Raw genomic sequence first — 22,824 nt, 5'->3', positions numbered from 1 at the left:
TGTTGTTCCTGTAAATCTTAACATAGTCATTCTGATCATGCCTACTTATCTCCTTGGTGAGGTAAGTTTTGGGTAAAGAGTGGTTTTTGAAAAACATAGCTGTGGCATGCCTACATGCATAGTTCTAAGTTATAGGTCATAGTAGCACGGAAAATGGGAAACAATATGGAGTCAAACATGCAAAGTTTGTTCCTATTACACTCTGTGAATTTCCTTACCTATAGAATAGTGGTAGTAGCTACCTCTCGGGGCTGTCGTGACAGTTAAGTGAGTTTGTTTGTGTAAAGTATGTAGGACATTCACTGGCACAAAGTACTATGTCAAATTTCCCTTTTATAAACACTTCAAGTTAAATAAAGCAGCCCCAAAGGAATACCCCCTTTTACTAGAACTATTTAAAAAATACTGGGAACGCTGGCTGTTGTTCCTTATACAGTTTTATTGACCTGATTACTTTTAATAAGACACAGAGTAGTTCATCCCCTCCCCACCAAACTTCTGGTATTTTTACATCTAAAACAGAGTATTCTTCTTTGTTATGTTGCAAGCCTGGGGTTTCCACATTTATATTCTTTCTGTACAAGGAATAGGTAAACCTTAAGCACATGTATTCGCTGTGAACAACCATTATCTACCAGCAGAGGAGTATTTTGGAGGTAGTGTAAGAGTGGAAGGCAGTGTTATCTTCCATGTGGGAGTGCAATTGTGTGCAATAGACAGAAGCTCTATTACGCTACTGAATCTTTAATCTACTTACAGCTAGAAGTATTATTTTGCCGATCTCTAAACTCTTGACTTCCAAGCAGTTTATTAGGGGCATAGGGGACATCCCTCCTGGGACTGTTTTACTAGGATTTCCTTTTTATAGACCAGATGGATTACAGCTCCTATAATTGTAGTGACTTTGCACTGAAGCCTAAGGCAAAGAAACCATATTCATCCCCTTGTCTTTGTGTTATAATGGACCCCCAAATTACTCTTTGCAAACAATCTTGGACGTAATTCACAAATTGATGATGTCAATCCCTATTACCATAATTTTATGAAGGACAGGAGATGGGACAGGATTCTGATTGACTCCAAAGCTATTTCAGGGCTTACAGAGGCAGGAAACAAGCTCTCTAGGCCTTCTAGGTTTGTCTTTCATTCAAGCATGTAGGTTTGTCTTTCATGTTGCAAGTAGGGGTGTGGTGGGTACATCAGGGTATCCTGCTGGCTAAGGGACTGGCATTATCTGAGAAGACTACTTTTGACATCTAGTTGGACTGGAACAGAAAATCAGGTTAAGCAGCACAGAAAGGGACAACATCTACTTGCCTGCAGATTTTTCTGGGCAGCTGATAATGGTATTTTGGCTCATGTCACTTGAGGCTGAAGAATCACATTGCTCCCTTTGTTATTTCAGCTTGAAGGCATGGAGCATAGCTATTATGGGATTAACTTCTATGAATGAAGAGTCTCAGGGTTAGAGGTAACTGGTAGTGTTATCTTCTTGACCCTTGGTAGTCCTGCCAGTAATTGCAGGCATGCTGCTGATGTTGTGAGGCTTGAGTTCAGATTAAGCTAGGGCCCAAGTAATGATGAACTAGATTTTTATTTTCTAGAACGCTGGGCTTATGTGCTCAATAACCCGACTCAGTGTCCTTGGTCTACTGAGCATATATCTTTGAGGCCTCAGGTAACAGTACCATCACACATAGAGGTCATGAAGAAGGCATGCAGAAGGCACCAGGAGAAAGAACAGTGTTCCTGGAAGGATCTCAGATGGGGATGGTGTTGGTAAGGGTGTTCGAGTGTAGGTGTGACATGAGGCCAGGGAGGAAGAAAGATCTCCCAAAGAGCTCAAAGTACAGGATAGCCAAGAAGCCACTTTCTCCTTGCCAGATTCAGGGGATGCAAAAACATCAAAGGTTCAGGCTTTGTCTACTGTGAGTGGAGACTGCTTTTATCAGTGGCAGGGGGAGAAGTAGTGCTGGGGTCGTTCCAAAGAGGACACAGACTGTCTGTGTGGTGGGGGCCATACTGGACTCTTCTCTTCCCCATCTTGGAAGAAGAGCCCACTGTGGCCACAGGAGGTACCATCAACAAGCATTGGGTAGAGGAGGACTGGTCCCAAAGCACTTGCTCCATAAAGATATTTATTCTTCCTCAGCACCTTGGCTGGTTCTGAAGAGAAGAATGTGGCTGCCAAGGTGGGAGAGACCTGGCCGGAGAAGCCCACAGCCCTGAGAGGTGGCCAGGGAGACCCAGCTGCACCCTCCCAGCAGCCTGCATCCCCCAGGACGCCAGAGCCACAGAGCAGCCCCAGAAGACCTGAGCAGCTTGTGGAACTGGACAGCCAGGCCAGCAGGTAAGGGTTATGCTGTGCTGGGCCCCTGCCTGCCTGAGCTGAAACTTTGTCAGGGGCCATGATCCGGGCAGGACCCACTTTTTAAAAAAAGATTGATTTATTTATTTTAGAGAGACAAACGCACACAGAGAAAGAGAGAGGAGTAGAGGGAGAGAATCCTGAAGCAGACTCCCCACTGCATGTGGAGCTCATTGATGCAAGGCTTGATGCAGTGATCCATGAGATCATGACCTGGGCTGAAACTAAGAGTTGGGCACTTAACCAAGTGAGCTACCCAGACACCCTAGATGGGATCCACACTTACCCCATGTTCATGCCAGTGCCTGGCACACACTCAAAATCCTGGTGCTCAAAATCCTGCCCCATGAGTGGAGTTGGGATGGTGACTCCCTAGGTGTGAAGCAGTGTTGAGGGGCTTCCTGTGGTGCAAATAGCTGGGATACGGACTGTGATCGAAGCAGGTGTGTGTACCCAGAGGTAAGAAGCCCTGGCTAATTTCCGACATGTGGAGCAGGAAGGCATCCCAGGATGGGGTCCCATGTAGGATGAGGATTATTTGTATTTATAAAATGACACCATTAGGGAATGAGAGAGAAAGATAGATTGAGATTGAATAATGACACATTTTCTAGGCAACCTCATCCACTCTATCCTCCAGTATAATCTTTACTCAGCTCCAGACCTGTTTACTCAATAGCCTGTTGGACATCATTATCCAGATCCCCTACAAGCACTTTACATTCAGCATAACTCAAATGGCTTTATCATCTCTCTGCATGGCACCTCCCCCCAACTTCCTTGCTATCTTTCAGTTTGGAACCATTACTATCCATCCAGGTGACCAATCCCCAGATTTTTTTTTTAAAGATTTATTTATTTATTTGACAGACAGAGATCACAAATAGGCAGAGAGAGAGAGGAGGAAGCAGGCTCCCTACTGAGCAGAGAACCCGATGTGGGGCTCGATCCCAGGACCCTGGGATCATGACCTGAGCCGAAAGCAGAGGCTTAACCCACTGAGCCACCAGGCGCCCCGACCAATCCCAAAATTTTGGGAGAGCCTTGGTTCCCACTTCCCTTTTATAAGACAACAAGACTTGTGGCCTTATCATTCCTCCCTTGGCTGAGCAGTTTCCTAACTGGTTTCCTGTATTATCTTACTTTATATCCCTTGGCTGATTGTCCACATGGCAGCTGGAGGGAATCTTCCTACAAGTCATGTCTGGTCTGTTCATGATGAATGTAACATATTAATATTATTAATGTCAGTTTTGGTTTTGTTTGATGAATATGGAGTTTCCCTGGTCTCTCGTTTATACTATTAGCCTCCCTTCCTCTTCCTCTTCCTCTTCTCTTGGGGAAGAATGGCTTATTGGTTGCCAAATTAGGAACAGGAACTACATAAACCCAGTTGGTCCAGTAACTCTCCTTGTATTTGGAAGCAGATAGCTTCGGATGTACAGCCAAGAAGGTTCACCTTGAATTCTTTGCTTCTGTCTACCAGCCCCCAGGGCCAATTGTCCAGCCAGGCCTTCCTTTTGGCTCTACCTGTAAAGCCATTTGCTTCATTGGCTGACATTTATCTCCATTTTCCATTCTTCTTTTATCTAAAAAAAAGAGGTGTTAATTATTAGCCCCCTAAAACTCTGAGTCTTTACAGTGAAAATGGTAAAAATGAGAAAGACAGACAGATGGGTCAGAATTCTAAATGGTAATATTGAAAGGTCTTACAGCAGAAGAGGACATGAAGAGGGGTACTGAGAAGGAAAGAGTACCATCATAGAAACTGAGCCAGGCTGAGCTGACTTTCCAGTATACTGCGGACCCTTAAATAAGTGCACGGATTTGGTAAAATGGGAGTTTATGGCTGCCTTAGGCAGGGGGCAGATTGGGAGAGCAGAGACTTATGATGGAATGAGGAAGAAGTGGGCAGTGAGGTGGTTGGTGGAGGTGTACAACTCTTTAGAAAATGTTGGCCAGGAGGTGTTGGAGATTGGATGGGTGAGCAGACAAATACAGCTGCAGGATGATGGTAAGGGCTTTCTAAAGTGTGTGCTTATGTGCCCATGTGAGGAAATACACTCTGGGTAAAGAGAGTGTGATATTTGAAGAGTGAGCTGACCCCAAGGTGAAGGATCACTGAATTTATGGTAAGGGCTTAGGGTGGTAGGTTCTAAAGACTTGGGAAGGGAGGAGATGTCTGTCTTAGAGATGGAAGGGAAGGATGAGTGCAGATGCTGGTTGGAGGGCAGTGGAAGGAATATGCAGAGTCATGTGGGCTTCTCGATTCTTTCTGTGAGTTAATGAGCCACACCTTCTATAATTAACCCAAATTTTACTCTTAGTGACTCCTAGCCCATGTACTAAGCACTGGGGATGCTGACAAACAAGATTTGGCCCCTAATCTCAAGGAGGTATGGATAAGGTATAATGGCAGCATAGTAGGAGTATGTGACTTGGTTGGCCTCATTGAATTAGGGAAGGCTTCACAGAGGTGACAGTTAATATTCCTCTTGAAGAAGTTCACCAGAAGGTGAGGGAGGACTCCAGGGGTAACGGGAATCTCCTGTGCTAAAGGGCAGATGGCAGTGTTGCATGCTGGAGGAGCACCCTGTGCTTTGACATGGCTGTAGTTCATGCTGCTTGTAAGCTATGCCTCTGGGAACTTGAAAAGGTAAACAGTTCTCTACACTTAGTTGAACCTTTCCCTAAATGATAAGAGATAAGGCTAACCACCTGGATAACCAGTACAAATAATATACTTTATGCTGAATCTCTGCTTGCCTCCTGGGAGCTGGGAATTTCGGGACATGCCAGGCAGAAAGTGCCTATGTGACCAGTCTCCAATAATAATCCTGCGCTATAATGAAAACACTGCCTTTTCCTTTCACTGATTTTGCTTGGTATCCTTCTATGGTCATAAATCTTAGCCTTGAGGATGACTATACGCTGAGTCTTGGGAGTCCTCCCAGTGAATCACTGATCCTGGGGGCAGTCTTAGGGACACCAACACTCCGTATCAATCTCATAAAGGACAAAAGCCACATGTTCACAGATGGGCATGGTCAGGTCATTATGCCTTAACAAGAACTTGGACTTTCTCCAGAGGGCAAAGAGAAGTCAGGAAAGCTTTTTTAAAAGATCTTTTAAAATTCATGCAACATAAAAATTAGTATTTTAACCATTTTGAAGTACGCAGTTCAGTAGCATTAAATACATTCATGTTGTTATGCAACCAATCTCCAGAACTTTCTGTCTTGCGAAACTGAAACATTTTCCCCACGAAATAACTCCCCAGCCCATTCTGCCCAGCCCCTGGCAGCCACCAGTCTACTTCTTATCTCTATAAATTTGACTACTCTAGGCTCCTCATAGAAGTAGAATTATGCAGTATTTGTCCTTTTGTAACCAGCATCTTTTAGTTAACCTAATGTGTTCAAGGTCCATCCATGTTGTGGCATATGTCAGTATATCCTTCCTTTTTGAGGCTGATTAATATTGCATAATATAGACACGTTGCATATTGTTCATCCATTCATTTGTCAGTAGACAGTTGGGCTGCTTCTGTCTTTTTGTCATTGTGAATAATACTGCAATAAACATAAGTGAACATATATCTCTTTGAGATCCTGCTTTCAGTCCTTTTGGGTATATACCTAGAGAAGGAATTGCTGGATCATGTAGTAATTATATGTTTATGTTTTTTGAGAAACCACCATGCTATCTTTCACAGTGGCTGTTTTCTACCATTTTACATTCCAACATCCAGAGCCAAAAAATTTTTAAGGAAGGGAGTGATATGGTCAGAGTTGTGATTTAGAGTTATCTCTATGTTGGCAGTGTGAAGAATGAACTAGAAGTGAGAAGAGTAGAGGCAGGGAAAAGAGCTACAAAGTGGTTCCAGTCCACCAAGTAAGAGATCAAGGGCTCCCACTAGGGTGGTAGTTATGGATATGGACAGAACTGTTAAATAACTATAATGAAGCTAGAATTGGGCAACTGATTGATAAGACTTGGGGGAACAGTGAGGGAAGGGGGAGCGTTAAGTCAGAAAGCCATATTTGTGGCTCCATGGGCATGGTGGGGTGTGTGAGTCCTTCTGGCCCAGGTTGTGGCCGGGTTATCTCCAAGCTACTGCTTCATTGCCTGGAGCCAATAGAGCCAATGCCCCATCCATGGAGATACCAAGCCAAGGAAGCACAAATTGACAGACAAGGGCACCTGAGGCAAGGTTCTGGCTTTGAGATGGAAGCTCTGCCTGGGCCGGTCTGCATATGTTGCGCTGGCAACACTCTTCTATTTCTAAGATGTGCATCAACACCCTGAAAATGTCCTTCCTTTTTTTCCTCCCAGTAGTCCGCATCCTGGAGTGTGCTGGGTAGACAGTTTTCTTTCTAGAACCAGCTGGGTTTTCTATTTCCAGTCTTTGGTTCTGGCCACTCATAGCATCTCAGTAGACTAGGCTCATCAGGAAGGGAGGCATTTGGAATTTGTGAGCCAGGGGGTTAAGGACCAGTTCTGCTAATAGTCCGAAGTAGTAAGCAGTCCCTCAGCCCCAGTCTGGCCATACACCAGGAGGAAAGCCAGTCAACGCAAACCTACTAGTGGATAAGGATTAACTTCCTGGGATTCCAGGAAGTGTAGAGAGAGGTCGACTGAGAACTGCAGTGATGTACGCAATGATAACAGCAGAATTGTAAGGGAGAGTGGACAGAGGATTGGAAAAATCCTTTTATTTTAGAATGTCTGAATTAACCAAGTTAAACTCTTCCAGAGCCCAGACAAAATAGGGATTTCTCCTGGGTGAACACTATTTCAGATGGGGGGAATTGGTGTAACCCAGCAGAAGAGGATCAGAGGACACTCGATGCTAAGGGTAAAACCTTAGGCCGTGGGAGATTGAGTTCTTCCAACAGTTTAGCAGACTTTATTTTTTTTAAACATTCCATTTTTAAGTACTTTCTACACTTGACATAGGGCTCAAACTTACAACCACAAGATCAAGGGTCTCACGTTCCACTGACTGAGCCAGCCAGGAACCCCGGCAAGCTTTAATTTTTATAGTTCATGAGTGCTATCATTTCAGAAAACCAACAGTGATAACGACACTGTAACTGGGGATAGAGGAAGAACATACTGGATTTCTTTCTTTTGCTTTTAAAGATTTTTTTTTATTTATTTGTCAGAGAGCAAGAGAGCGCCCACAAGTAGGGGGAACAGCAGGCAGAGGGAGAAGCAGACTGAGCTACATAGTCAGCTCAAGAAAATCTTATTTTAACAGAGAGAAAGCCAAATTTTAGTTTTATATCATACAACATTTGATACTAGCTCTTTTTGAAAATATTATAAATAATCTCATTAAACTTTAATAAATTTTAACCACAACAAATAAAAGTTCTTTTCTATAAATCTTTTATAATTTAAAAAATATCCATTTACCTTTCATCTTGCAAAATTTTTGGAACCGCACAAAACTTATATTTACAAAAATATATTATTTATATATATTTATGCTTACAAAAATATAACAAAATATGTATTTATATTTATATAACAAAAATAGATTTGAATTCCTTGCATACAGAGTTGTTCTCTTTGGGCACCTGGGTGGCTCAGTGGGTTAAAGCCTCTGCCTTCGGCTCAGGTCATGATCTCAGGGTCCTGGGATCGAGCCCCACATCAGGGTCTCTGCTCAGCAGGGAGCCTGCTTCCTCCCCTCTATCTCTCTCTGCCTGCCTCTCTGCCTACTTGTGATCTCCCTCTCTGTGTCAAATAAATAAATAAAATCTTAAAAAAAAAACCTAAAGTTGTTCTCCTTTGCTGTTATTATTTTTAGTAGTCTCATTTATACATATTGATTATAATTTTTAAGTATTAATAATGTAACTTCTGTTTTACAAAGAAAAGTAGGAGGTAGATCATTTTGAATTGTTTGTCATATACCAGCATTTTACAGTAGACTAGTAAAGCTTATGAATATATATCTCATAAAATTTTTCAGTTATATACTTTTTATAATATAATTTTTCAATGTGGAAAAATGAAGACTTTATCAAGAAATCTATCTACAGCCTCTCTGTACTAAAAAAAAATAAGCAGCAAAAAGTATATAAACTTAAACTTAGGCTTAGTAACTAATGTTGTACTATTTTTTCTTACTTTGAAATTATCTAGGTTTTTAGGGAATACCTGTTAATATAATTTAGCATGAATGTAAGGTTTTAAATTTCCAAGAAGATCTTGGAAACTGTCTTTAAGCTGACATATTATAAAACATAGTTACTGTTGAAATAGAGTTTATCAGAATAATGACAGTCTGATTAAAAGCAAATGTGTTTTTTTGTAATCTTAAACATCTAATAGATGTAATACCAGCTTACTGGGCTAGTAAATCCATTAAGTTTAGGAAGATTATACTCAAGTAGAATAAAAATGTGTGCTTGTATCATATGTAAGGTTGATAACTCACAAGACATAGCTGTTCTTATTAAACTAGGAATGTTAAACTAGTTTTGCTTGCCAAAGATTCAGCTAAATGTCTTATACTTGAATTTTTAAAACATTTGGGTTAGTTTTTGTAAGAACACTGATTTTTTACATTCAAAATTTAGAATTTATTTTATGAAAGTCTTAGGAATATTTAATTTGCATAAGTGCTTATTTATCTCTGTGTCATTTGGAATAGAGGATAAGGGACTTTAGAAGTTAATTTGGTATACTTTCCAGAGATAGGAACATATTACACATATATAGCATACATATATACATAAACATACAGACAGAAAAAGAGAGATCTCATGACTTTAATTCTAAATTTTCAGCCATGAATCAATTATAAACATCCAGCCACAAAACTCACTGGTTTTATAAGTGGTGGCTCTCATCTTTGCCCCACTTTATTTTTTTTTTATGACAGTTGTGTTTATGGCAGATGGGACAAATTGAGGTTACCTGCTCAACATGAAGGGTAACAGTTCCTACTAATGTATGTAAAGGAAGCTTTTAAGAAATTTTTTTGTCCTGGGGTGCCTGGTGGCTTAGTGGGTTAAAGCCTCTGCCTTCGGCCTGGGTCATGATCTCAGGGTCCTGGGATGGAGCCCGCATTGGGCTCTGCTCAGCGGGGAGCCTGCTTCCCCTTTTCTCTCTGCCTGCTTCTGTCTACTTGTGATCTCTCTCTGTCAAATAAATAAAAATAATATCTTTTTTTTAAAAGGAAGTTTTTTTGTCCTAATAATAATCTTATAGAGACTGTAGACTAAGTTTGGAGGGGTGGACCAAGGAGAAACTGCCTTTGTGGTGTTTCAAGGTTCTTTTGCCTGGATAAAATATCTACAGCATTCAAATTACGTTTTTCAGCTTCAGATGTTTGCTTTTGGGATACCTGAGATCCTGGAGAGCCCCCAGTGGGTGCCCGGACCTAAAGGAGCACATAGTGGTGCTGGGCACAGATAATTTGGGATATTGGGAAACAGTTGTAACTTCAGGGGGGTAGTTGACAAGGGAAAAGGAATGAAGAAGTCACAAGAGTGAGTGTGCACAGCTCTGCCATGTTTGGCTGTTGTGGGGGAGGAAACTGAGGTTGAGGAGGGTCTTTTTAAAAAAGATTTTATTTCTTTATTTGACAGACACACAGAGAACACAAGGAGGGGGAGTGACAGGCAGAGGGAGAGGGAGAAGCAGGCGACCCACTGGGCAAGGAGCCCAACATGGGTCTGGATCCCAGGACCCTGGGATCGTGACCTGATGACCTGAGCTGAAGGCAGACCCTTAACCAACTGAGGCCCCCAGGCACCCTTTGATTGCCATTTATGAGCTGCAAAGGGACCCTCACCCCAGATTGTTCATCTGTAACAAGGGGATGAAAATGCGATTGACTCATAATAATAGCTGTGATTACTTAGCAATAAAGGACAAATTACTACCAACTGTGAAAATAAAGCTGGCACAACAATATGAATGTGCCTACTTGTGCATGTGCTGTGCTCCTACACATTTCAGCGTGTGTGCATCCACATGTGTCACCATTTTCTGCAGCCGAGAGCTCCGACCCTCCAACAGGGTCAACCCTGTTGACCATCAACAGGGAAAATGGCTGCCCTCGACAAGATAGATCTCAGCATGCTTTAAGCTGCTGTCTTGCCCACGCCATCCAGCAGATGGCACGCGAGGATCACAAATGGGGCTGAGTCACACATTTCTGGTTTGGCTAGGAGTCTTTGGGTGTTGGTGACCTATTGTGGGGTCACTGGCCTGTTTGAAAATTAGCGAGCAAAATGATACTGTTTCCCTTTTGTCACCCTCACCCAGCCCGCCAGGGGAGCCTAGGGAAGAAGCTCCTTCTAAGAGAGCTGGGCCTATGTGGGGCTGCCTGTGTTCTTAATTCTTCTGAGCACCAGGGCCTGGCGAGAAGACCAGATGGCTTGAGGCTTTAGGCAGGACAGATGAACTGGGATGGGGAGGGCTTGGAGAAAAGAAAGTGGCAGTGGGAGAAGGGGGACAGGAGCCCCTGTTTGTTTCAAAACCTCTTTGAAGTCATCATGTGTTCTCACAGACTCTGTCAAGTGGGAGGGAATCAGTAGTCCTGGGGTTCTCCCAAAGACAAGAAAGATTGGTCTGTGTGGTGGGGGCCGTACTAGGCTCTTCTCTTCCCCATCTTCTGGAAGAAGAGCCCACTGTGGCCACAGGAGGTACCATCAACAAGCATTGGGTAGAGGAGGACTGGTCCCAAAGCACTTGCTCCATAAAGATATTTATTCTTCCTCAGCACCTTGGCTGGTTCTGAAGAGAAGAATGTGGCTGCCAAGGTGGGAGAGACCTGGCCGGAGAAGCCCACAGCCCTGAGAGGTGGCCAGGGAGACCCAGCTGCACCCTCCCAGCAGCCTGCATCCCCCAGGACGCCAGAGCCACAGAGCAGCCCCAGAAGACCTGAGCAGCTTGTGGAACTGGACAGCCAGGCCAGCAGGTAAGGGTTATGCTGTGCTGGGCCCCTGTTATAGCCCAGGGATTTTTTTTTTTTTTTTGATGTGCCGCCATGCAGAACAAACTCTAACATGTTTGGCAAATCTGTTACTCTCTGCAGGTGTGAGTGGCTAAGAGGTAGTGGGAAGGTGACCAGCAATGAATGCCCCAGGGATAGGTCTTATTGGGCTTCAATCTGGAGCTATTGCGTCCTATCTGTTAGACCAAGCCTGGAACAAAGAAAGTGCACAGATTACCATGCTTTCTGGCAGCCATTCAGAGCATGAAAATCTGGGTCGGGAGAGGATATGGAGTGCCTCTGCCATTAATGGAGATGGAAGATCTCTGAGGAAGATGTGTTGCTCTGTGAATGGGAGCTCCCAGGAGATAAAAGATGTGAGATGAACTCTTCCTCTGCCATCACTGACAGCCAGCGCGGCTTGCATGGCAACATTTGGGTGCTCCCTTTCCTCTCTGGAGATCTTTCCACAAGGTGGCCATGAGTTTGGAAATAACCAAGAGCTATGGGCCTAGAGACTGTATGAGTATCTCCTGTGAGCCAGTTGTAGGTAGCATCCACACACACATTGAACAAGAAGGCAAAGAAAGGCCCTGCCCATTCACCCTCAGGGAGCACATGGTGCACCAGCGAATAAACACAATGGCAGTAACACCATAATGATAACCATCATGGCTTTGCAGGCACTGTTCTTGTGCACGTGATTCTCAGGCCAACCATACAGTGGAGGTAGTATTATTATCTCAGATCTAAAGAACACAAACAGAAGTAGAGGAAGGTTGACTAGCTTGCCAACAGTCATTCAGCCAGGCAGTGGCTTAACAGGGATTAGAAAGCAGAGTCCAGAGCCTTTACTACTTAGCACTGTGCTGTATCTGGTGCCTCTCTGTCTGGGATAAGTCCAGAAAAGAAAGAAACTGGGTCCTCTAATGGAGATAGGCCAGGACAGGGGGTATTGTAGCTAGGATGGTTGGGGAGAGCTTTTCTGCTAAGAAGGGGAGAGTGCAGTCGGGACCTGAAGCCTAGGGAGGAGCCAGACTGGAAGGGACCTGGGAAGACACAGTGGGCAGCATGTACAGAGACCAAGATGGGAGAGGGCGTTGAGGAGAAGACTGAAAGGGCTCTGTGGTTGGAGGGGAGGAAGTGAGGTGAGGATGGAGAGGGGACCAGGCGGGCAGGCCTAGGCTCGTAGACTAGAAGGAGGAGACCATGAGAGGGAGATGGGATGTCACCTGACCTGGTGGAAGTCCGTCACTTCTTACATTGCAGTCATAGAAGGATCCCCAGGGGATGTTTTCTTACCTTGCCTGCTCGGTTCTACTGCCCCTTCAACTCTTGTGCTGGGTGTGGACCACAGGACGCCAGACACTTGCTAGTTGTGCCTTCCTCTCGAAGTCTTTTTCTCTAACCCTCTAGCTTTGTATTTTATCTCCTATCTGTCTTTCCAGGTTCCCGTGGGGCCTCTCCTCCCAGATAACCCACCTCCTCGAGTTTCTATGGCTCATTCCTATACCATGAGGTGACCTAGGAATAGGCACAGGGTGACTGGGCACAAACAGGGTGAGAGAGCAACTAGTCCAGAAGGGCGTCCCAGAGGAGAAGAAGGTGGTGGTATGTGCAAAGGTACGAGACAGATCAGTCAGTATGTCTAGCGATTCAGTTTGCAAAGATGAGACTGGGGAGCTAGGCTTGTTACCCGCCCCCAACCCTTGAACTAGTTGTGTTCTTGGACACTGGATTCTCTAGCAAGGGAGTGGCTCCAGTGGCCCCAGAGCCCAGGCCAGAGGTTGGTCTGAGCAGCAACATGTTGGAAAGAAGCCAAATTCAGCCCAGGACAGTGTGTGCCCATAGAGCTGTCCCAAGGCCACTGAAGAGTGGGTATATGTAAAGGGGATGGCATACAGTGGCGAGGGGGGACAGTGGCAGTGCCCGCCAGAATACCCTGACCTACAGAGGGCAGAATGAGAGCAGGTAAAGGCCTGGTCAGAAAAAAAAACCTTGTGAGTTAGCTAGGAGGTCAGATCTCAGGCCAACAGCTGTGTGTACAGCCAAGGGAGGGAAAGTCAGGCAAACCATCACACCTGTCAATTTCTTGCCTCTGCCCATGGCAGATGCCTTCTAGAGTGAGGGGCATCCACTCTATTCTCCAAAGAGTTCTCTGGAGTATGAGGGGGTAGAGCTTGATACTATGAAGGGGCTGTCCCATCCAGCAGTAAGGTGAGCTGGACTGTGTCTGTCAAGGCCCTGGTAGTCCTCATACTCTCTTCAAATCAAGTGAGTTACAGGTCAAGGCCTTTGGCTGTACTGGGGAAGGATACTCTAAAATTAAAGTCTTGCCACTGACTCTCAATGTTACCTGGTCACTTCGCCTGGGTTTTCTTATCTGTAAAGTAAGGGGTTCCACCCACTATCTCAGGAACCTTATAAAACACAAGCTCAGTGATTTGCACGGGTTGTTTAAACACATTAGCATATTTTTAAACTCCTTGAAGTGGCAGTCTCAGGGGGAGGCCCCCCAAACCCCGTTTGATGCTGGAAGATGTCAGCTCTCGATGTTTACACACTCACCCTCCATTTCCTTCCTTCAGGATAAGCAACCCCTCAGACGGTATGGTCGCTGTTACCGTCACTGCCTCTCCTGAGCAGCCTCATGTTTATGTCCCAGCCTCTCCAAGTGCATTGGACTCCAGTTCATCCAGGTAAGAAGAGACAACCTGCAAAGTGTTCTCTGGGCTATACCCTCCCTAGAGCTAAAGAACTGGGGTTTTATCCCATTATTGCAGGGAGACTGAGGAGGTGGAGGGCGGGGCAGCGAAATCCGAGGTCCTTGTGACAACATCAAGCCAGCTTGATAAAGGCCAAATTCAGGGCCATGGTGAGCCCAACATGAGGCAGATGTCCAGTGTTGCCAGGGACCTATCTAGGACTGAGAAGGGAGAGATTAGATTGTTGGTGGAGGTTCACACACCATGGCAAGGACCAACCGTCTATGTCTGCAGCTTTGAGGCTCTCCTGCGCCAGATAAAAGGGAAAGAAAATGCAGTCAGAAGGACGGAAAGTTCACTGTACTGGAGTCTGGGGATGTGGGGCACAAGCCTCCCATAGCGTAGAGATCCGCATGAAGAAGGAAAGCATATTGACATTGATTCCAGGAGCTTTTTTCTAGGGTTCTCAAATCTTCACATAGAAAGCTGAACCCACAGGCTTCAGTTTCAGCCCAGTCCACGGTGGGCTCAGCAGGGCAACAGCTCCTGTTTGCCATTTTCCTTGCCTGGTGGTGGCTAGAGCCCATCAGCACTTCCATCCCCAGGATTGACCAGAAGTGTCTTTCCCTACCTTCAAACCAGGTGGGAACCCTCCCAGCCCTGGACCCCTCCTTTGGGCCAGGCCCTGTCCCCTGGCATCTCTCAGTATACCTCTTTCTGTTCTACTGTGCTCCTTCTACAGCAAAGGGATTCTCTTTGTGAAGGAATACATGAATGCTAGTGAGGTATCCTCCGGGAAGCCAGTGTCTTCATGCTTCAGCAGGTAAGAGCGAGTCCCAAATCCTTCCATTGTCCTGAATCCTCAGTACCTCTTCTGGGGCTTGGCCCAGGGTTGTTTCTGTGTAATCATTTGTTGAGTGGGTGAATGCTGTAATCGCCCACAGTCATGATTTATGAATTTCAAGATGTTTTACCTGAATCCGTGCCTTTGTGTCCCCCCTCTATTGTTAATTCATCCTATACCCCACTTCCAGTGCCATCTCTTTCCATCTGGCTTTGTTTCTTGGCAGACAAGCTTTCTGTAGTAAAATTCTGAAAGCATTGCTCTTTACAGAGTTGGTGAGGCCCTTAGGGACTTTTTACCTAGTTAATTCCATTGTATTTCAGGGCTCCTCTCTCAAGCTCCCATGCTTTTTCCAGCATGCCGGGACGCCTCACATTTGACATGCTTGACTGCAGGTCCTGCTATATGCACAACTTTTCACTCATCATCTGAAAGATATCTTCATGCCACCTTCAGTTAAAAAGTAATCCGCATTGAGACAGCATTCCTCTGGGAATGTCTTTTTTTTTTTTTTTTTTTTTTATGACACATCATCTCACTGCTACGATGAAGATTTTAGTAACAGAGAGGAACATCATGGCCTCATTTCAGGATTGGGCCTCTGGGGATTCTGAACCAGCTTTCACTGGTACTGTGGAATAATGACCATAGGTGTCAAGTTCAAGCCCCAGCTTGACCCCATTGGTTGGGTCATTTTTGATGCTCTGTCTTCCTGAACCTTAGTTTCTTCATCTGTAACTCCTTAGGGTGGTTTTTATCAATAACTTTTTTGAAATACAACTCCTATCTCATAAAATTCACTCTTTAAGTATATAATTCAGTGGTGTTTGGTACATTCACCATGTTTGCAACCATAAACACCATCCAATTCCAGAACATTTTCACCACTGCAAAAGGAAACCCCATACCCATTAGCAACCCCCCATACCACCATCCACAGCTCCTGGCCACCATGGATCTGTTTTCTGTCTCTACGGCCTTTTTAAAATTTTTTTCAGGGAGCTCTCCTTGCCATCTAGCATTTGCATCTGTGAGTGTCACTTGACTGTACTCTTGGTTTTTCTTTTCCCATTGGCACCACTCTGTTAGATTTAATTCTTACACAGTCTGACAATTAAATTTATTTTAAAATTGAATTTTACAGTCAGTTAAAATGTTGTATCTTATGAAAAAAACAGTAGAGTTTCTTTATTGGAAGATTGTATAGTCTAGTGTGATTTCCTCTTTTGCTTTACCTTCCAGGAAGCTTAGAGATAAACTTAATGCTAAAATCAAAAACAAAACAGAACCTGGGATGAAATTCTAGCTCATGGCTTACTCCAGGTCACTTAACCTCTGCACAGCCCTTTTTCTGGCTACCTCTTAAGGGCACCACATGAATCCTGTGAGAAAGGCAGTATCACTAAAGTGTGTCCTATGGCTTGTAGCTAGTCACACTTTCCTGGCAATATGGCTTAAAAAAAAAAAAAAAACCAAAAACCATGTGTGTTTATTATCAAAAGTCACATTATTGAAAAATGAAGATACAAAAAGGAAAAAAAAACCTTCTTCTCAATCCCCCTGTAACTCAAGCATAGGTAGTATGTTAGAATGTTTCCTTCTTTTATTTGTTCCCATTCCTAATGCCTGGTTTCTGCTGTGAGTGGACTCCTGGTGACTGTCACGTTATAAGGTAGTCACGTATGTGGGAAGAAAAGCCCTGATCCCATCCAGCTGGTCAATGAATTGCAGCCATTCCTCTTGTCATCTTCTTCAGCGTGGCAGGTGTCCTTTGTCCCCCACTGGAAAGGCTCTTCTCCAAGAGAATTATGCCTCCCTGGCATGAAGTTCAAAGCTTCCGCTGCCACTCAGCATAACAGATGATGGCAGGTCACGTAGAGTCATGTCTCAGCTTGTGGCCACAAGGTTAATAATATCAGCAAAGCCTTTCCTCTCATGACTGGCTCCCATCTTCTTCCCTCCTCTTCCCCATCACACTCTCTGCAGTATTAGAAACACTGGAGACTCATGTGACGTGGAGAAGAAACCTGCATGTGACAGCTCTCTGTACTCTGAAAGGTAAGTCTACTATCTTACCAGGGAGCTCTCAGGTCTCTAGAGAAGAAACAACTGAGGGACATTTCCACACTAAGTCCATTTGCTTTTGTCTTCCGCTTGGCTGCTTCTGGTCCACTTGCAGATCTCTCACACCACTCCTTGGATGGTGCTTCCCTTACTGGGATGTCACATTCGTGGCATTCTTGGTGACCTTTAAACCCAGCTAAGACCAGAAGGCAAACTCAAAGGGTACTGAAGGCAGATGGTGGTGTCTGAAAGGCCAGGGAGCTCATGTCAGCAGGAAAGGCCCTTGGGATTAGAACATAAATGATCACTTAAGAAACATGCACATATGACCAGATATTTAAAAAAGCTAACCTACAAAAGGGAGTGGTGGGTGGAAAATTAAGAAAACTGGGTTGCTGTCATCAAGAAGCCAGACAGAACCATTCATTTGAATTGAATGAAGCTGCAGAAAGTGTCCCATTGAGGAGTTTCAAAAGCTGTCACTGGATAACAGTGGTCACAGGATGGTCTTAATGATAAAGAAGTCCTATTTTAAAATTCTTGAAACGGAAGAGAAAGGACTCTTAGAGATGCAGTTCACTCAGGTCACAGTGGAGGAAGCAAGACTGGAAGGAATAAGTAATGTGCCATATGTTACACAGTGAGTTAGTGGCAGAGCCAGGACAAAACCCCAGGTCCGCGACTACTCCTAGGTCAGAGATGTTTCTACTGTATTATCCGCCTGTGAGCTGAAACTGGTAATGTCAAAATACATGGCGGGAACAGGGCCTTGAGGAAAGAAGGAGTCCCTAACAACACTGTCAAGAGACTGAGCCCTGGTCCAGGAGCATAAAGAGGGACCAAAACTGAGATGCTCACAGTAATTCTGGGCCCTTGAAGGGAGGAGCCTATGTGGCTTCAGGTCGGTAGCACCACCCCTAGTTCCCATCAAAAGCATACTCAGATCTCTAAAAGAAAGCATTCCCAGTTTACACCTGAAGGATCAGGGCAGGCAGGTACTTTGATCAGGCTCTCTCTGGGAAGAAAGGCAGGGGTGACTCTCAAGGACAAAGGCAGGGATCCTTAAAGTGGGGAGACATGCGACCTAGAGGTTAGTATCTAGAACTTCAACATGAGCTCCCAGCAGGCTCTGCAGCCATACTGTCTTTGTGATGGTCCTTGGAGTATCATGCGGCAGGGTAGGTTCAAGAGTATAGGATCTGAGAAGCAGGGTTTACTGGTCACAGGCATGAAGAGAAGGGCCATCAAGGCGGGGCCAGGTACGGCATACAAGGGCATGTCTCCTATAGAGGAAGACATGGGTCTTCCTGTTCTAGAGGGGGTTCGTGCCCCCAGGATGCTAAGCAAGGGGTCAGGGAGAGGCAAGCTGCCTGGAGTAGGAATCATACCAGGAAGTCTTCTGGTCGTCATATGATTGCAAATAGGGCAAAGATACATGACCACCTTCTGGAAATATCATTAGGGTCTATTGTGGGCCGAGATCCAGTCCAGCCCAGGGATATGCAACCAACTGCACACTACAGACAAAGAGGGCAGGCTGAGTATCTGGGCATCTAGTCACGTCAGTAGTCTGCGTGCCAGCCTGACTGCCAAGGTCTTGTTTTTAATCTCACAGAATAAGTGGAAGGATCTGTACTTACTGCAACCAGGAGATCAGAGACTGTCCGAAGATTACCCTAGAGCATCTTGGCATCTGCTGCCATGACTATTGCTTTAAGGTAAGGAAGAAGGGTGGTACTGCTAGCATGGTCCAGAGTTAGGGAGCCTTCTGGATCAAAGAGTGAAAAGAAGGCTTGTTCTCTGTGTGGTTGTGCTCCATGTCAGAGGTGCGGCAGGACTCGGAGCTGAACGAGCAGAAGGCTCAGTGCAGGGTAGCCTTGGAGATCACTGGAGACCCAGACACCTGGAGACTCATGATTCCTCTTCTTCAAGACCCGACTGCAAGAAGGCCTGCTGCAGATAGCTGGCCACTCTTGTTCTGTAGGTGGCCACTAGAGTGGCAGGTGTAAGAGTCATGAGGACGGCAGAGCTATACCCCTATGATAGCCTTCCCTTTTATTAGATTTTCAGATCACCTTCTTTGGACCTTAAATGTCACAACTAAATTCCCACAGCCCTCCTATAACAGCAATGACTTCCTTGGTGTATGACCCCAGTTTGAGTACCTCACTATATCCGCACGCTAACCTGCCACTGTGCTTATTTTGTATATGAAGAAAGAGACACTCAGCAACTTCCCCAAGCTCATCCAGCTAATAAGGAGTGGATTTAGGGCTCAAACTCAGGCCCATTTCTGAAACCTGGGCTCCTAGCTCCTAGCTCCTGTGTGATCCCATTGCCATTGCTTCATTTACATGTTGACATCCAGCTTGTTTTCTCTTCCAGTGTGGGGTTTGCAGTAAACCAATGGGGGAGCTCCTGGATCAGATCTTCATCCACCGTGACACCGTCCATTGCGGGAAATGCTATGAGAAGCTCTTCTAGGTGGGTGCCAAGGAGCCAGAAAATTTATTAGGGGAAAGAAATGTGCCCTGGTCTCTCCTCGAGTCTCAACCCAGAATATTCTTATCTCTCTTAACCTTTATGTTTAGGGAAGCCCTATGAGACTTTGAAGCTTTAGGTGGCACAGATAAATACCCTCCCCACATATACTTCTAAGTTGCAGGGGTCATGGTCTCTTCCTCTCAAGAAGCACCTTCCATGAACCACCTCAGGTGAGCCCTCCAGCTATCTTGGGATGCTGGCCAGGCCTGTGTTGTTAACCTCATTTGAGGGCAAGCAGATAAAGACCTAAAAAGGAGAAGGGCCTGGGGAAACACCTAGCTACTGGATGACAGAATCAGGACCTCACCCAGGACTTTGAATTCAAATCCAGGGATCTCTGCTACCTTCCCTTGGGCTGCCTCCACTCTTGCTTGTACAACATCAGATCAGGACTCAAAATCCAAGGTGTTCAATAAAACAAGATACAGGTGGGGGACCAGCAGCAGGATAGTGCATGTGTGGGCAGGGATGGTGCCATCCTGTGGCTGGCCTAACCAGGAAGGGCTGCTTGGGCAGCCTCCAGACTGCATTTTCAACACAGCCTGAAGACAGGTTTGCATGCAAAAGCCAGCAGAATTGACCTCAGTGTCTGAGCTGCATGGGGCCTGGAGCCCGTAGGACGCTGCCTGTCCAGATCCTGGCAACCCCTTCTCCTTAGCACCTCCTCAGCTAGAATTATCTACCTTGAAGGCAATGGGAATGGGTAGCAGTCAGGCTCTCTACCTTCTGCCTTCTCTCTAGGCCTGTTCTGCATTAACCTGGACTGTTACTCCTAATGCCTAGAAACATCAACCACCTGAAGAACCACCCAAAGACTGGTTATTGGCTTGGATGTGTATTTCCAATCTCATGGCTGCTACTATTTTCTTTTAGCTCTTCCAAGCTGAGAAGAAGCTGATGAGTCCTGGACAAGTTTGGCTGTTCCCAGTTGCCCCAAGTTGCTGGCTCCTCTTCCCTCACTTTCTCCCTCCCCATTTGATTTCTTCGTGCTTTTGCCCCTCTCTCAAGTTGAACTGCTTACATCCAGTAGAGTGTCTTAATGATGCTATGATAATTACTTATGTGTGTAGCTTTTTATAACTTAGAAAGCACTTTATGTCCATGGTCTTATTTCAGGCCCAAGAAAAAAAGGATTGAACAAGAATTTAATCTTAGCTTTCCTAAGACAGGTTGGCCTCCTGATGAGTTAAGGTGGCCTGGTACAGTAGGTGGGAGCATGGGTTTCAGTGTGTCCTGACTTTTGGGACAGAGAGCAAACCCACATTCTATGTCACAGCTCTAAGTATATCTTTGGGACTCGAAAGCAGGAGATCCCTTGAAGCTTCTGAGGGGCCAGGTTGAAGATCTTTGATGATGTCTGGTGGGTAATTTGCAGACGTTGAATGCTAGGGATTGGCATATATATATATATATATATATATTTTTTTTTTAACTTTCCATACACATTTAAAAGTAGCTAGTTGCTTTTGAGTGAATTATACAGCAGATTTTAATTATCTTCTCCTTCCTCCTTTTCACTATAAATTGAGGTGTTTTTCTTTTCCTATAGGCATGTGGACATGTATTAGACAACCTACACAGTTAAGTTTAAATTCCATAGGGTGTGATTCTTAGGAGGCCACTGGCCAAAGAAACCTCTGTGTCTGGATCTTCATAATTGATTAATACCTTTGCCTTCGATTCCCAATAGTTACAGGGAAATCTTCTAGAGTAGGTTTTAGGGGTATAGACTCCAGCCGGATCAAGAAAGGAGGAAAGTGGTTAACATTTCTCAAGGCCTTACTACATACCAGGCATTGTCACAAAGGGATGGCATTAATTCTCATACTAATCCTATGCAGAGGGTTTTCTTGTTCCCAATTTACAGATGAAGATATTGAGGCTCAGAAGGTGGTCATTGCATTGTTTGGATCCATTGCTGTCTCTCTCCAGAACCCATGTTCTCTTCAGTAACAGTGAGCACAATACCAAGCATTGATTTAGTAGTGACTGTGTATTGGGCACTATGTGTATCTCATTTTACCAGGTAGCACTGCCCTCCACAGGCCTCCCCTGAGGCATACTCTTCTTACAAAGACAGAAAAGTATTAAATCATGCTTCTCCTCTGGGCATCCTAGGTCTCCCCATAAAGTACCACAAATGCCAATCGGCCCTCCCTCCCTCTCTTCCCGTTTCCATGAAAACAACTCTGAACTAACATGCTCTTCTGAACTCAGATTTCTCTACTGGATAGAGATTTGACTCACAGACCTTCCCAAAGAAGAGCGTGTCAACGCAGGGAAACCCCAGTAAGCTAACTGATCTGAGCCCAGGGCCTTCAGTAACTTATTTTTCACTACAGACTATCCCAAGATAGCAGCAGCTACTGGGTCCCAGGTGCCTGGAACGCAGAAACATGTTGGGTGTCTAAACAGATTGCAGGCCCATCCATGGCTCTAAGTTTCTCTGCCCTTGGGACCAACATCCCTGTGTAAGGTCCTCGAGAGAAGGAACAACCTGCGAGTTTTTCGGATGAAAAAATGAAGGCCTCTTCTCTTGGTTTGATTAGAAAATGTCTCCATCTCTCTCCACTTTGTGAGTCCTGTGCACACTGGGTGGTGGATTTGTCTTCCCACCAGATGATCAGAGGGGAATGCCCCATTGATTTGCATAGCTGTGCATTAGATTTGCATTGGAGGGGAAACGTTGTACAATATGTCATGTACCAACACGAAATGTGAGCTGGTGTTCTTCAAGTGTAGGACTTGGCTCTTAGGAGGCACTGATACACAGGTGCTGAGTGAATGAATAAAAGAGAAAGAAAGGCTGCTCCGTATTGTGGGACCAACCCTGAGTCAGTTGATGGAGTACAGGATAAAGAGGTCCCAAATAGGCTGACTTCTCCACCTTTAAGATACACTTAGCCTTTAAAGGGGTTTTAGAGTCAATATGCAAGAAATTGAAAGAAAGCTTGTAAAATCAACATTAATTTTCTATTCAGAACAGCCTCTTTCATGTCTAAAAAGGCACAGAATTCTGCAGATTTAAGAGATGTGGTTGCATTATATTTTTGCTTCTTTTTAATTGTCTAGTGTTTTAATCATATTTGCTTAACCCAGATTAATGTACACAATTAAAATAAATGTTGAGATATTACAAGTGTCTATGTTGTCAATGTTAAGGTTTCCTTTCTTTGAGTGTACTAACTTGGTATATTTGCCGGTGTAATTTGTTTTCTCCTATTACCTGAAGCCATTCTTCTTTTTCTCTTTAAAGATTTTATTTGCTTGTTTGTTTGTTTATGAGAGAGAAAGAGTGATCAAGAGAGAGCACAAGCTGGTGAGGAGGAGGCAGAAGGAA

General features: G+C 44.8%; 1 protein-coding gene across 3 annotated transcripts in view; it reads left to right on the top strand.

Moving 5' to 3' along the window:
* The window catches only part of ZNF185 (zinc finger protein 185 with LIM domain), a 53,366-nt gene extending 30,743 nt beyond the window's left edge, over window positions 1-22,623 (top strand). For all 3 annotated transcript variants that reach the window (XM_004776662.3, XM_004776660.3, XM_004776663.3), the window contains 8 exons: window positions 2,153-2,350; window positions 11,115-11,312; window positions 13,916-14,026; window positions 14,775-14,855; window positions 16,863-16,934; window positions 18,556-18,658; window positions 19,326-19,424; window positions 20,358-22,623. In XM_004776662.3, coding sequence (XP_004776719.1) covers window positions 2,153-2,350; window positions 11,115-11,312; window positions 13,916-14,026; window positions 14,775-14,855; window positions 16,863-16,934; window positions 18,556-18,658; window positions 19,326-19,424 — 862 coding nt within the window. In that variant the 3' untranslated portion in view covers window positions 20,358-22,623. The remainder of the gene's footprint in view (window positions 1-2,152; window positions 2,351-11,114; window positions 11,313-13,915; window positions 14,027-14,774; window positions 14,856-16,862; window positions 16,935-18,555; window positions 18,659-19,325; window positions 19,425-20,357) is intronic.
* Window positions 22,624-22,824: the final 201 nt, after the last annotated feature.

This window comes from Mustela putorius, unplaced genomic scaffold, assembly GCF_011764305.1.
Source record: "Mustela putorius furo isolate JIRA1106 unplaced genomic scaffold, ASM1176430v1.1 tig00003899_pilon_pilon_pilon, whole genome shotgun sequence".
Taxonomy (NCBI): domain Eukaryota; kingdom Metazoa; phylum Chordata; class Mammalia; order Carnivora; family Mustelidae; genus Mustela; species Mustela putorius.
This window is presented reverse-complemented; position numbering and strand designations above follow the sequence as displayed.